This window comes from Heterocephalus glaber, unplaced genomic scaffold (assembly GCF_053883595.1).
Source record: "Heterocephalus glaber isolate CG9 unplaced genomic scaffold, H.glaber_assembly_v1.0 deba00001428, whole genome shotgun sequence".
Classification (NCBI taxonomy): domain Eukaryota; kingdom Metazoa; phylum Chordata; class Mammalia; order Rodentia; family Bathyergidae; genus Heterocephalus; species Heterocephalus glaber.
This window is the reverse complement of record NW_028258293.1, coordinates 25,030,949-25,045,558: the sequence shown is the minus strand read 5'-3', so window position 1 is coordinate 25,045,558 and position 14,610 is coordinate 25,030,949. Positions and strand designations below refer to the sequence as shown.

At 39.0% G+C, this 14,610-nt stretch overlaps 1 protein-coding gene and 1 non-coding gene across 2 annotated transcripts; one reads left to right on the top strand and one right to left on the bottom strand.

The window, feature by feature from the left end:
- The first annotated feature begins 377 nt into the window (after nt 1–377).
- LOC147828025 (U6 spliceosomal RNA) lies at nt 378–484 on the top strand. The gene has a single exon (XR_015451530.1). It is a non-coding gene; the product is annotated as a U6 spliceosomal RNA (small nuclear RNA).
- Nucleotides 485–10,952: 10,468 nt separating this feature from the next.
- Nucleotides 10,953–12,323, bottom strand: LOC110343833 (hemoglobin subunit beta). Its single transcript, XM_021252618.2, has 3 exons — nt 12,157–12,323; nt 11,808–12,030; nt 10,953–11,202 (listed from the first exon to the last, which is right to left on the bottom strand). Exons 1-3 carry the CDS (start codon nt 12,246–12,248, stop codon nt 11,074–11,076), a joined length of 444 nt encoding a protein of 147 aa, XP_021108277.2. The 5' UTR covers nt 12,249–12,323; the 3' UTR covers nt 10,953–11,073.
- Between the last annotated feature and the right edge of the window lie 2,287 nt (nt 12,324–14,610).

Here is a 14,610-nt window from a genome sequence, read left to right as displayed (position 1 = left end):
GGAAAGTGAGATACAGTCCTTGGGGCATCAAGTTATTATGGAACTCAGTATTGATTTTAATTAGCTTAATTTTTGTCAGATGTGGTAGGGATATATTTCAAAGTATTGTTGCCTTCAGCAGAGCTAGGAGATAAAGTTCTGGAAATTTTTTTGTATTGGGAATCGATCTCAGGACCTTGCACTTGCTAGGCAGGCATGGCACCACTGAGCTACATCCCTGACCCAAAGTTGTGAATTTTGACAATGAAAATCTTTATCATGTCACACCATTTAATTTTATACATTTAATATAATATTAATTGATCAGCAAAAAGGATAAAATGTAAAGAAAGAAAGGACAGAGTGAAAAAAGGGAAACATGTAAGGAAGGTGTTCCAGTGCTTGCTTCGGCAGCACATATACTAAAATTGGAAGGATACAGAGAAGATTAGCACGGCCCCTGCTCAAGGATGCCATGCAAATTCGTGAAGCGTTCCATATTTTTTCTCTGTCAGAGCTCATTGGCCTGGCGATGGAGGACTGACAGTGCCCAGGGTAGTCTGCAGCCCCCACGGCCATCACTTCCAACAAGCCCAGGGTAACTGTCAGCATCTCAGGTAAGCCTATCTCATTCTTGCTTGACACAGGGGCTACATAATCAGCCTTACCACACTACTCAGACCCCACTCGTCCTTCCACAGTAACCATCATGGGGGTGCAGGCGATACCTTCAAACCCACTAATCACCCCACCCCTAGCATGTTCCCTGTTAGGGAGTACATTTTCACATAGCTTCTTGGATATTCCTAGCTGTCCTATCCCCTCTAGGAAGAGACATTCTAACTAAATTCAGGGCCTTACTCATTCTCTATCCAACCAATTCAGACCCTACCGGCATCCTGCTGCTCCTAGCTGCCCCCCTGACTGACTCAATCCCCAACCCAACCTCACCTTTTTCCAAGGTGCCTTATATTGACCACCTCAGTCTGGGACACCTCCACCCCTTCTGTTGTTAAACATCATCCTCCCATTCAGATCTCTCTCAAGGATGTCATTCAATTCCCAAATGTCCCACAATACCCTATAGCCTTAAGACACCTACAAGTACTAAAGTCTATAATCACCAGCCTAATCAATAAGGGACTTCTCAGACCAGCTCACTCCCTCTACAACGCTCTTATCCTTCCAGTCCTAAAAACAAATGGCTCCTACCAATTGGTACAGGACCTGAGGGTCATCAATTCTGCCGTACTTCCTATGCACCCTGTTGTTCCCAACCCCTACACTCTGCTGTCCTACATCTCCTCATGCCATTTCACTGTTCTAGACCTCAAAGGTGCCTTTTTCACCATCCCCTTACACCCCAACTCACAAGACATCTTTGCATTTACATGGACTGACCCTGACATGGGACACTGTCAACAACTTACTTGGACAGTTCTTCCACAGGGCTTTTGGGATAGTCCACACCTCTTTGGACAGGCCTTGGCTGGTGACCTCTTAAAATTAAGCCTGTCTCCCTCTAAGCTACTTCAATATGTAGATGATTTGCTCTTGTGCAGTTCCACTCTTAAACTCTCCCAACAACACATGGCCTCACTGCTCAACTTCTTGTGTAAAAAAGGGTACCAGGCCTTGAGGGACAAGGCCCAACTCTCCCAACCCACAGTACAATATCTCGGGGTTAAGATGTCATATCAACAACAAGAGATCACCTTAGACCATAAACAGCTTATTTGAGATCTTCTGGTCCCTTCCTCCAAAGCCAAGATCCTGTCTTTCCTGGGGCTCGTGGGCTTTCTTTGCTTATGGATAGCCAATTTCAGTCTACTTGCTAAACCTCTGTATGAGGCTTCCAAGGGAGACCCAAATGAACCTACAGATGGCATATCCATCAAGGGACCATTTCTCAAACTTCAAACTGCTATCCTCTCTGCCCCAGCATTAACTCTTCCAGATCTCCAAAATCCATTCACTCTATGTCACTGAACAAGCAGGATTGGCACTGGGGGTCCTGGGACAAAACATTGGGTCATATTTCGTCCCAGTTGCTTACCTATCTAAACAACTCCATCACACTGTCTGGGGCTGGCCCACATGTTTATGAGCCCTGGCAGCCGCCTCTCTCCTAGCCCAAGAGAGCTCTAAACTAACTTTTGGTCAACCAACAACAGTAAAGACACCCCATCGCTTACAGGATTCACTCACTATAGCTTCTCATATCTGTACCCCTCTTGGCTACTACTCTTCCATGCTACTTTCATAGCAAACCCATCCTTCTCTCTTCAGTCCTGCCCCTCTCTTAACCCAGCCACTCTGCACCCTGAGGCTGTTCAGACACTCCCACTCACAGAAATAATCGAAAACCTACTTCCCTCCCTTCCCAATGTCTCCTCAGAGGCCATCTCAGATCCAGAATTCACATGGTTTATTGACGGCAGCTTGGTTCCCACCCATGTGCCTGGCCAGAAGGGGGCAGGTTATGCCATAGTTTCTTTTACACAGACAATTGAGGCTAATACACTCCCACACAATACTACCTCCTAACAAGCAGAATTAATTGCTCTCACCCGAGCTCTTACCTTAGCCCACAATAGGCGAGGCAACATTTATACTGATTCCAAATATGTATACCACATCCTACACTCTCATAATTCCACATGGAGAGAAAGAGGCTTTATGACCACAAAGGGAACCCCTATCATCAATGGCCGTCTGATACATGCCCTTCTCCAAGCGGCCACCCTTCGAACACAAGTGGGGGTCATTCACTGTAAGGGACATCAATCTTCCTCCCATAGCTCAGGGAAACAACAGGGCTGAACAATCCACCTGCAACATGGCACAAAACCTTACTCACCAAAGTCAAAACCAAATGCTAACCATTCCACCTCTAAAACCTAGCTAAACCCCTCAGGAAAAGGCCAAATACATAGAAAAAGGTGCTACACTGAGGGATGACTGGCTGCTATATCGGGATGCCATGTCATACCCGATAACCAAATAATATCTCTTCTCCCTGACATATAGCTCACTCCACATAGGGACTCAACCCCTCCTACACCTTCTCAGGCCTTTTCTCTACCACCCATCCATAAAAAAGTGTTCACAGAAGTAATAGTAGAAAACATCCCAGACAGAGGTAGAGAATTGGACATACAGACAAGTGAGGCATATAGAACTCCAACCAGCCATGACCAAAAAAAATCTACACCTAGAAATATAAAAGTCAAGATCCCAGAAACCCAACAGAAGAACAAAATTCTACAGGCAGTTAGAGAAAAGAAACAAATCACCTACAAAGGAAAGCCCATCAGAATCACACCAGATTTCTCAACACAAACCCTCAAGTCAAAGAGAGCCTGGAGTGAAGTATTTCAAGCCCTAAAAGAAAATAACTTCCAACCTAGACTGTTGTATCCAGCAAAATTATCTTTCAAAATTGATGGGGAAATTAGATACTTCCATGACAAAGAACGCCTGAGAAATTTTGTGAACACCAAAACGGTGCTCCAAACAATTTTAAGTAATATCCTAGAAAAAGACAATGAAGGTCACAACTCCATGAGGCCCAGCAGAGAGAAGGCACCATGCAAGGTAAGACATTAAAGTGAAAGGGGGGAAAATAAGAAATAAAAGAGCCAACAAGAGTAAAATACCATGACAAGGATGAGTCAATATCTGTCGATTATAACTATCAATATTAATGGCCTCAATTCACCAATCAAAAGAAATAGACTGGCAGAATGGATTAAGAATCAAAACCCATCAATATGCTATATACAAGAAACACACTTCACTCAAAAGGAAACTCATAAACTGAAAGTAGAAGGATGGAAAACAGTTCTCCATACCACAGGAACCTAGAAAAAAGCAGGGGTAGCAATCTTATTTGCAGAAAAAGTAGATTTCAAACCAAAACTAATTAAGAGAGACAAAGATGGTCACTATGTCCTTGTGAAGGGAACATTCCAGGAGGAAGAGATGACAATCATAAATATATATGTGCCAAATATGAATGCCCCCCACTATACAAAACAAATATTAATGGACATGAAAAACCAAATAAGCACTAATACAATTGTACTGGGGGACCTCAACACCCCTCTATCACAAACAGACAGATCAACTAGAAAAAAAATTAACAACGAAATTCTAGAATTAGAGGGAGCTATTGAAGAAATGGACTTAATAGGTGTTTACAGAGTGTTCCATCCCACAAAATCAGAATACACATTCTTTTCAGCTGCACATGGGCCATTCTCCAAAATGGATCACACGCTAGCTCATAGGGCATATCTAAGTAAATGTAAAAGAATAGAAGTTACCCCTGTATATTATCAGACCATAGTGCAATACAACTGGAGATCAATAACATAAGAAACCGCAAAATGCCCACAAACACATGGAAATTGAACAACACCCTCCTGAACAACCAATGGGTGACAGAGGAAATTAAAGAAGAAATTAGACAGTTGCTACAAGTAAATGATAATGCCAGTACAACATACAGGAATCTGTGGGACACAATGAAAGCAATTCTATGCAGGGAATTCATAGCAGTGAATGCTCATATTAGGACAACAGAGAGAACTCAGTTCAATAACTTAATGCAGAGCCTCAAGCTCCTAGAAAAAGAAGAGCATAACAAACCCAAAGCTTGTACAAGAAAGGAAATTATACAGACCCAAGCAGAAATCAGTGCAATGGAGATAAGAGAACAATACAAAAAATCAATGAAGCAAAGAGTTGGTTTTGTGAAAGAATAAATAAAATTGATAAACCTTTAGCCAACCTTATGAAAAAAAGGAAAAGAAAAGACTCAAATCCATGCAATTAAGAATGAAAAAGGTGAAGCCACAACAAATCCAAGAGAAATCCAGAGAATCAATACCTACTTTGAGAACCTGTACTCCAATAAAATGGAAAACATGGAAGAAAGTAACAGATTCCTAGATACATACAAATTGCAAAAATTAAATGAAGAAGATATAGAAATTCTAAACACCCCAATAACAATGAGTGAAATTGAAAATGTAATAAAAAACATACCAACAAAGAAAACCCCAGGTCCTGATGGCTTCACTGCTATTAACAGAGTCAAGGACAAAAACCATATGATCATCTCAATAGATGCAGAAAAAGCATGTGACAAAATCCAACACTCATTCATGATAAGAACACTACAGAAAATTGGACTAGGAGATCTTTATCTCAACCTGATTAAGGCTATCTATGAAAAACCAACAGCCAACATCATACTAAATGGTTAAAAACTGAAAACTTCCATGCTAAAATCAGGAACAAGACAAGGATGCCCAATATCGCCACTCCTTTTCAATATTGTTCTGGAAACATTAGCCATAGCAATTAGAAAAGAGAAAGAACTAAAAGGAATAAAGACAGGAAAGGAAGAAGTGAAACTGTCATTATTTGCTGACGATATGATACTTTACACAGAAGACCCAAAAAACTCAGTCAAAAGTCTTCTAGACCTAATTGACAGATTCAGTAGAGTAGCTGGATACAAGGTCAACACTCAAAAACAATAGCCTTCTTATACGCAAATAGCAGACCCATTCAGAGAGAAATTCAGGAAATAATTCCTTTTACAATAGCATCTAAAAAAATGAAATACCTAGGAATCAATCTAAAGAAGGAAGCAAAAGACCTCTACACTGAAAACTACAGCTCTCTGAAAAAGGAGATCAAAGAGGGTATAAGAAAATGGAAAGACTTCCCTTGTTCCTGGGTAGGAAGAAGCAACATAGTGAAAATGTCCATACTTCCAAAACTACTGTATAGATTCAATGCAATGCCGATTGAAATTCCAACAATATACTTCACAGAACTAGAGAAAACAATCCAAAAATTCATTTAGGAACAGAAGAAACCTAGAATAGCAAAAGCAATTCTAGGCAACAGAGACATGCCTGGGGACATCACAATCCCCAACTTGAAACTATACTACAAAGCTACTATGATAAAAACAGCATGGTACTGGCAAAGAAACAGACCCAAGGATCAGTGGAATAGATTAGAAGATGCAGAAACAACTCTAGACATACTCAGTCACCTCATCTTTGACAAAGGAGTCAACCACCCTCATTGGATGAAAGATAGCCTATTTAATAAATGGTGTTGGAAAAACTGGATTTCAACCTGTCAGAGATTAAAACTAGACCCATACCTACCACTGTGCACTAAACTAAGATCGAACTGGGTTAAAGATCTAAATATTAAGTCAGAAACACTAAACTTGCTGGAAGATAAGTTAGGTAGAACTCTCAATGACATTGGCCTAGGAAAAGACTTTATGAACAAGTCTTCAGTGGCACAGGAGCTAGCACAAAGAATCAACAACTGGGAGCTCATCATATTAAAAAGCTTCTGCACTGCAAGAGAAACTACCAACAGAGCTAAGAGACAACCTACAATGTGGAGAGACATATTTAGCAGCTGTAACTCAGACAAAGGGCTACAATCTCGAATATATAAAGAAATGAAAAAAATCAGATCCCCCAAATTCAAAGACCCAATTCAAAAATGGGCATGTGAAATGAACAGACATTGCTCAGACAAAGAATTAAAAACAGCAAATAAATATATGAAAAAATGTTCAACATCACTGGTCATTCAAGAGATGCAGATGAAAACAACACTGAGATTCCACCTCACCCCAGAAAGAATGACTGCTATCAAGAAATCAATCAATAACAAATGCTGGTGAGGGTGTGGAGAGAAAGGAACCCTTCTCCATTGTTGTTGGGAGTGTAGACTGGTGCAACCACTGTGGAAATCAGTATGGAGATACCTCAGAGAACTAGGACTACAGGTACCATTTGACGTAGCTATTCCCCTACTGGGAATCTTCCCCAAAGAATTAAAAGAATCATACCACAGCAATATATGTGCACCCATGTTTATAGTGGCACAGTTTATAATAGCTAAAGCTTGGAAACAACCCATGTGCCCATCAACTGGAAACTGGATAAAGAATATGTGGGTTTTTTTAAAAAAAAATGGAGTACTACTCAGCCAGAAAGAATGAGAAACTAGAGACATTTATAGCTAAATGGTTGCATATTGAGGCCATACTCTTAAGTGAAATAAATAGGACACACACGTGTAAATACCAAATAGTTTCTCTGGTATGAGAAGTTGAAAGTGTAAATAAGGATGAAAATGAATAAATTAATAATTGATAATTTGAAATAAGAAAAGGTACAAGGGTTTGGGGATGTTGGAAGGGAAAGGGGAAAGGGAAGAAGGGAAAGGAAAAATTATGAGAAAAAAATGGAATCAGACTCTGTGTAAATAGGGAAGGGTGGATAGGGTGAAGGGTGCACAGGTAATGGAAGAAAAACTAAAAACTAAGATACATCATTTTCTGGTATAAACACCCAATGATAAATGTAAATGTATTTTAAACCTAAAATGTACCAATAAATATATATATTTTTAAAAGAAAAATCATCAAGTTACTTTCATAATGCACAAAAATTTTTGACATCTTTAGAATATGGACTGATTATAATTCGAGAAAAAGACATATATGGGGTATGTGGAAAGAGGAATGAGGAAGTATAAAAAAGGAGAAAAGAACTTCTAAAGATTTATGATTTGCAATTGCATCCTTTTCCCTGGTGATTTGATACAAGGAAAATAAAGGAAAGAGAAAACAGTCTGAGGAAATAGCATACTAAGTTCCTATCAAGCCAGAGGACTCTGCCATCAGTTCTGCCATTTTCTTTAGCAAAAAAGTAGTCATTCTACATTTGAGGGCACTTTGGGTAAAATCTTACCAGTCCCTGTCTTTCTGTCAATCTTATTTTCCCTCAGATTACTCTGGTTTCTGAAGGCCTTTCTGTTGATGTCTCTTTTGCTTCCTTTAGTTATACTGATCTATAATTCTATGGAATCCCAAAAATATAAAAAGCTAACCCAAAAATCTGAAGTTCAAGTAGACAGGTGAGACCTTGGGAAGTTCTGGAGGGCCCAGTAACACAGGAGAGAACCTGCCCCAGAGAGTTCCAGATCTCCGTGAGTATGACAACAGCAATGCTTCTGTTTTCTCATATGTGGTTTGTTCTTGGAATCCACAACAATGGAAATAAAAAGAACACTGGATGACCGATCCATCAGCTGAATCACTCACATTTTTAGAATGATTAATGGTGTATTTGTTTCTTTCTTTTTAGTGTACCTTGTAGCTTTGTTTATAGACTTCCTATCTTTAATAATTTTCCACTCTGATTTAATATTGTGGTTGTCAAATATCTAACTTAGTCAGACTTTCACATAGCTTATGGATTCCACATGTATATAGCAATGCACCTTTCTTCTAGGCTTGGCTCCAGTTAACATTGCTGCCTGTGATGTTCGTCACGTCTACTAAAAATGTTTCTACAATTCCCTACTCCAGATCAATATTGCCATGTCATGCCAGTCTGAGAGCCATGGGATATGGGAATTGCTATTTAAAGAAGCAAGTCACCCTTTGGTAATTCTGACCTGAAATAGATTATTGTTGCCTGTCAAAACAGGAAAGCAGTCCTGGGAATGTATATTACCGTACAGTGCTTGCTGTTTGCCTGACTCCTTGGTTTGGTCCCTAGTACTGTAAAATCAAACAAAAGAAAACCACCATTATTCCATATCAAATGAGCTCTGCTATCATATTTGGTCTTTCATGTTTCACTGGTAGCTCTTCCAAGTCCTGTTGAGGCTGCTATGTTCTCATCATATTTACCTGATGCTCCAGGGAAACTCTCTGTCGTATACGCTGTCTCCGCTCTCTGATCTCTCCACCACCTGTGTACTACTTTATAGGCATGCTAAGGGGAAGAGACCTGGGTGTCTATGTGTCAACTATGTCCACAGGACTGGTACTACTCCTGCTAAATTCTGTCATTATCAATTTATCCGTCTTTGTACTCCTTCTCTATTTATTCCATAGGTTTTCTTGCGTGGAGTCCGCCATAATTTTATTAATTCCTCGTGATCACTATGTGGCCATTACTACCCCTCTGAAATAGCCTTTAGTGGTCAGCAGTTCCTGAGTAGTGAAGAAGGAGTACAGGGGGGAATGTTGAGTGCATGGCTCGCTATCCCTCTTAGCCTATATCTTTTTGGTTTCTCCTAATGTCCTGAAATTGTTCTCTCACTTTTTTACTGTCTACATCAGAGTACAATCCAGCACTCCTGCTCTGACATGCACGTAAACACCTATACTTTGTTGAACATATTTTTCACCAAGGATTCAGACTTCCTTTTCATGCTGCTTTCTTACATTCTGATTTTTCAAATCTGTAATGGTTGTGCCTCCTGCAAGGCCTAACTCAAGTCTCTCCAGACTTACTCATCTCACATTCTGGCTGTTCTAGCACTCTATGTCGCTGTGCTAAGACTTTCTATTATTTTAAAGTTTCCAGTGCATTCTTCCTTCTTTGCCCATAAATTTTCACGAACGATGTGTGTATTTTCTTTTCACTGTTGAGGAAACCAGTCATCAGTAGTAACAAGATCTAAAACGGTATTCTCTTTGAAATAGACAGAAGTTTGGTGCATTCTTAGTCTATGCTCCATCAACTAGACAAACTCTGATGGAATTTGAGGTCATGTGCAGCTCTAAAATTATGTTACCCACATGTTTCTGGGAGCCCTTCCTCTCATTTATTTATAAGAATTTGGTAAATGTATGGCTTTTAATATCACCCAGAGAAAACCAAATCAAACAATTGAAACAAGTCCTAAGAGAAAAATCAGTAATCTTATAAAACACATTTTAATAGCAAGAGTAATTTGGAAACAGCTCTGGGTCAGGTTAGTTTTATTAATGTGAGTAGTTAGATGCTCTATGCATTTTGATGGCTATCCGTATGTGAGAGTCCTGTCCATATAAAGCACACATTGTATTTGACTTTCAAACAAAAATTGTGACTTTCTAACATGTTGAAAACTGGCTGTGTTATCTTTCATTATTCTCTCTCTCTTGAGAATGCTACTGCAGGAGAAGAACAGCATCCAAATGCTACCAAGCTTTATAAAATTCTGGGCATTTAGCACTTTACTTTGGGCTAAATAAGTATTCATTAATGCTAATTGATTTGGTAATCTGTAATGTTTACTGAAAAATTATTTTCCTTAATATCACATCTTTGAAAAATACTACTAATGATTAATAGGAGAAAACCAGAAGGAGGAAATTTATAGAATCTAGACTGTTTTGTCTCTATTTTTAGGCTCCTTGTTTGACTCCTTTTACACCCTCTTCTCTCAGATATTTGCACAACTGCCCTTTTGATCTTATTTTAATATTTGGCTGTCAGCTAATCCAGTCCTTGTTTCATCTGGATTTATTAGACTATCTGTGCTTTTATACTTTCCCTATATACAATCTAATACTCAGATCAAACTAAATTGAGTAGATTTAGCTGACATAAACTTTTAAGTAACAAGTTATAATTTTTTTCTTTGATGTTTCAGCTTTTGAGTCAAAAAGCTCTTCTGACTGCCAAGGTAGACCAGTAGTGGACAATATTTTCATAGCATTACATTAAGGTCTGACACTGCTGATAGGTAAGGTTCACCATTTGGTTAGGAGTTACCACATATTATTTGTTTTTCTTTAATCCATATTGTACAAGAATGTCTAAATTTTGGCTTCTAGGGTATTTGTATATGTTTTGCTATGACTTGTTCACAAAATCATAGACTTTGAAACAGTAACAACTACCATAATGCTCTCTTCTTTTTGCTCTGGAAACTTTTCCTGGCATATTTATCTTACTATATTTCCAACATTCTCAAGATAGGTGAATACTATTTAGTTCAGTATGCCAAATAAAATTTTAGTATTTTAACCTAGGAAGTGTGTGTGTTTCCAATCAAATGAGCCCAAGGTCCAAAAGAAGCAATTTATTCCAAATCATTTGAGCAACAGATTAATAATTAATAATTTAACTACACCATTGCAATGAAAATAAATGTTCTTTATTAGGCAGAAGCCAGGTGGTCAAGGAACTCCGGAATTTCCTCATTATTTAGTAGTTGTTCTCAGGGAACAGAGAGACCTTCTTCAAGACAACATGCTCAGTGGTACCTGTGACCCAGGGCATGAGCCACACCAGCCACCACCTTCTGAAAGGCAGCCTGCACCGTAGGGGTGAGGTCATGACCGTGGTGGTGGGCCAGCACGATCACAATAACATTACCCAGGAGCTGTGGGGAAGAGATGAGAGATGTGAGCATGCCTAGTTCAACACAGAATCTTCAAAAGTCATCTCAACCTGTGCTTTTACCTACAACCAAAAACTAGTAACAAAACCATAGCTGGATAACTGCTAACACTGATAAGAATTCTTCTACATTAGCCAGAATTTTTAGGCAGAAATATGAATCCTTAATGCCTTAGCCCAGAAAATATATTGTCATGATAGTTGTTCAAACCTGTGTGAAGAAACACAATACATTTTATCTCTTTGTCTAGAGAGAGATTACAGAAAATATTTGAAAGAAGACAATAGACAAAAATAGGAATACAAAAATTGTTTTCAAATAAAAGTGTAAAATAAAAAGTTTAATAAAAATGAGAAGAAATTACAGAAAAGAAAAAGAGGAAAACAAGAAGGAAAGGAGAGGAAAGAATAATACTGAGCACAGAAGAAAATCTACTGAGTGCTTTTCAGGGCTCCACAGTGATACTAACAGACACTTCTTTCTCATTTTAAACTAGTCCCTAACACTAATGCCCTTGGCTCATGATGAGAACTTAGCTGTAGAAAGAAAGAGGAAAGCTGTTATTGTGGTCAGTCCCACAGACTCACCCTGAAGTTCTCAGGATCCACGTGCAGTTTGTCACAGTGCAGCTCACTCAGCTTAGCAAAGGTGCCCTTGAGGTTGTCCAGGTGATTCAGGCCTTCACTGAAGGAAGCCAGCACCTTCGCACCATGAGCCTTCACCTTAGGGTTGCCCATAATAGCAGAAGGAGAGGAGAGGTCCCCAAAGTGCTCAAAGTACCTCTGGGTCCATGGGTAGACCACCAGCAGCCTGAGGAGTGAAAACAGATGGGAAGACAGAGAAAGTCAATGTTCGTTAGAAACCCAGGAAACCTCTTTATTTCCAAGCAACCAACTTCCATTGGCCTCCGAAAGCATCTTATAACCTGATACCAACCTGCCCAGGGCCTCACCACCAAGTTCTTCCAAGTTCACCTTCTCCCACAGGCTGGTGATGGCAGCCTTCTCCTCATTAGTCAGGTGCACCATAGTGTCTGTTTCTGGGTTGCTAGTGAACACGACAGTGTCAGAAGCAAGTATAACCAGCAGCTGGCACTGCCCTGCCTTTTATGCCCAGCCATGGCTCCTGCCCTCCCTGCCCCTGTGAGCAGATTGGCCAAGGCCAGGGTGTGGCTCTGCAGGGTGAGGCCTGATCCATGACAGCTGTACCTGCTCTTGGCAGTCCTGGCAGGAGCTTAGGACTCTGACATCAGATGCTCGGCTCCCCCTCTAGGTATCTTCTGGTCCCATTCCACCAGTACAAATGCCCCCTTTTTGGAAACTGTATACACTTTTTGGAATAACCACTTGGTAGCTTGATGAGATATCACTTCCTCTATTTTTATTATACAAATGAGGAATTGTGGCACAGAAATTGGAAAGGATTTGCCTGTTGTGCTCCAGTTTAAGAGAGGATAGAAGGATCTCCTGTGTCTCCAGAACATGCAAAATAATCAGAAGGACAAAATGGATTAAACCTCTCATGGTTCTGGTTTGTCTTCCTTCTCTTCATTTAGATTAAATTCTTCTGGTAAGACAATAAATACTCATCCATTCATTTGTCGGTGGCTTTTGTGTGTTCAATTATTTCTTCAATTTGGTCATCTAACCAAATAAATTATGTTTAAAAATAGAATAAATCAGAATGAAGCCAAAGTATTAACTTTCTTCCTTCAACTACAAAGCTCTCACTTTTTTCCTTCCTGTATTATAGCAAATGTCCTTGAAAAGAGTTTTACAAATGTGTAACATCTTTCTGCCAACTACTAAACACAGTTTTGAGATCATGGACTATAAAAAGAATATTTCAATGAGAAAAAGGCAAATATCAGTTAATTGTGACATGATTCTTTAAAATTATGTCATTACTTAAAAAGGAACACAGAGGAAGAACAAAGGAGATTTATTTTATTTAGCAAGGTTAAGTCTGACAGGGCTTCTGAGAAAATTAAAATACAGAAATTTTTGCAGGTGTATTTTCAAGAAAAAAAGTGAAGTTACACCAAAGATAATGATGCAAATAGCACTTTATTCATTTTTCAATCCAAAATAATACTATAATATCAAAATTATCTCATCCATCTTCACAACAGAAGAAAGAAAGGAATGAAAATGCAAGGAGAGAAGGATAAGAATGGAGAAAAATAAAGGGAAAGAGTCAGAAAGGAGAGGGAGGAATGGGGAAAGAAAAGGAAGAAGGAAGGTAGAAAGGGTGAAAGTTAATAGCTGGAGTGAAATGGAAAAAGAGGGAAAAGACAATAATGGGGGTGCAGGATGCAACAATGAAAATTAATTTTTAAAACTTTAAAAAAAAATAACCAGACATAAAAATTCAAACCATATTTTATTTATATATTGAAAGAGTGTTAATCTGGCTGTGTTTCTGCTCCCAATGGAAACAATTATATGGTAGGAAAAGATGCCATAAATGATATTTAAACTATGCTAACAGGTTATTTCTCTTTAAGAAGCCTATGCCACAGATACTGAACAAATCAAGAAAGGAGGTAGAATTACTTGATTTGTTCTTTGAAAAATTATTCTCATTTCTGTGCTTCAGTGGATTTTAGAAGTAGAGTAAGTAGACACAAAGAGCAGGAGTTTTATTGCAGTAGGGAGAGAAGCACCCATGCCACCTCTGTTAGTAAGCTTAGTCTATGATGGTGATGTAGTCACTGAAAAAGATAGCACATGTTGAGGGCCACGTTTGCAAGAGTAATGTTAGAAAAAGATGGGAAGTTCAGTCTTCAACATAATGTATCTGATGCATCCATGAGCAGTTCTAAAGGAAATACTGAGATATGTAGCTCTGAAACCCAAAATGAATACATACAGCCAGATCAAGAACACAGATTAGAACAAGGCAGAGAGAAACAGAAGAGTTTGTTGTATAAACCCCTACTGTTTTCTCAGAAATGTCAGAAAATTTGCTTTACCAACATCTCTGAAATCTTATAATATATTTATGAGGTAGAACCATTAGCCCATTTTATAAACAAGGAAATTAGTTCTAAAACATGTTAGGCAAATGTTGAAGGCTCTACAAATATTATTTGATCTTTGTTCACACCAAAAATTTCACTTTCACTTGAATTCTCTTGTACTTCACATGGGTTACACCAGAGGGAAACAGGTCCCACCCTTGTTATACACGGACTGCACTGAGAGTCTGCATAATGTGATGATGCCTTGTGGAAAGAAGAGTTTCTCCTTGTGCCCAATAAACAAGGAGGATCTGATTCTTGCCAATAATAATGGTAACAAAAACGATAAAGATTCAAGCAAAACTTGATTATTGATTATTGGTAAGGACATAAGAGAAGCCAGGCAGACTTTAAGTTTCTGGTGCAGA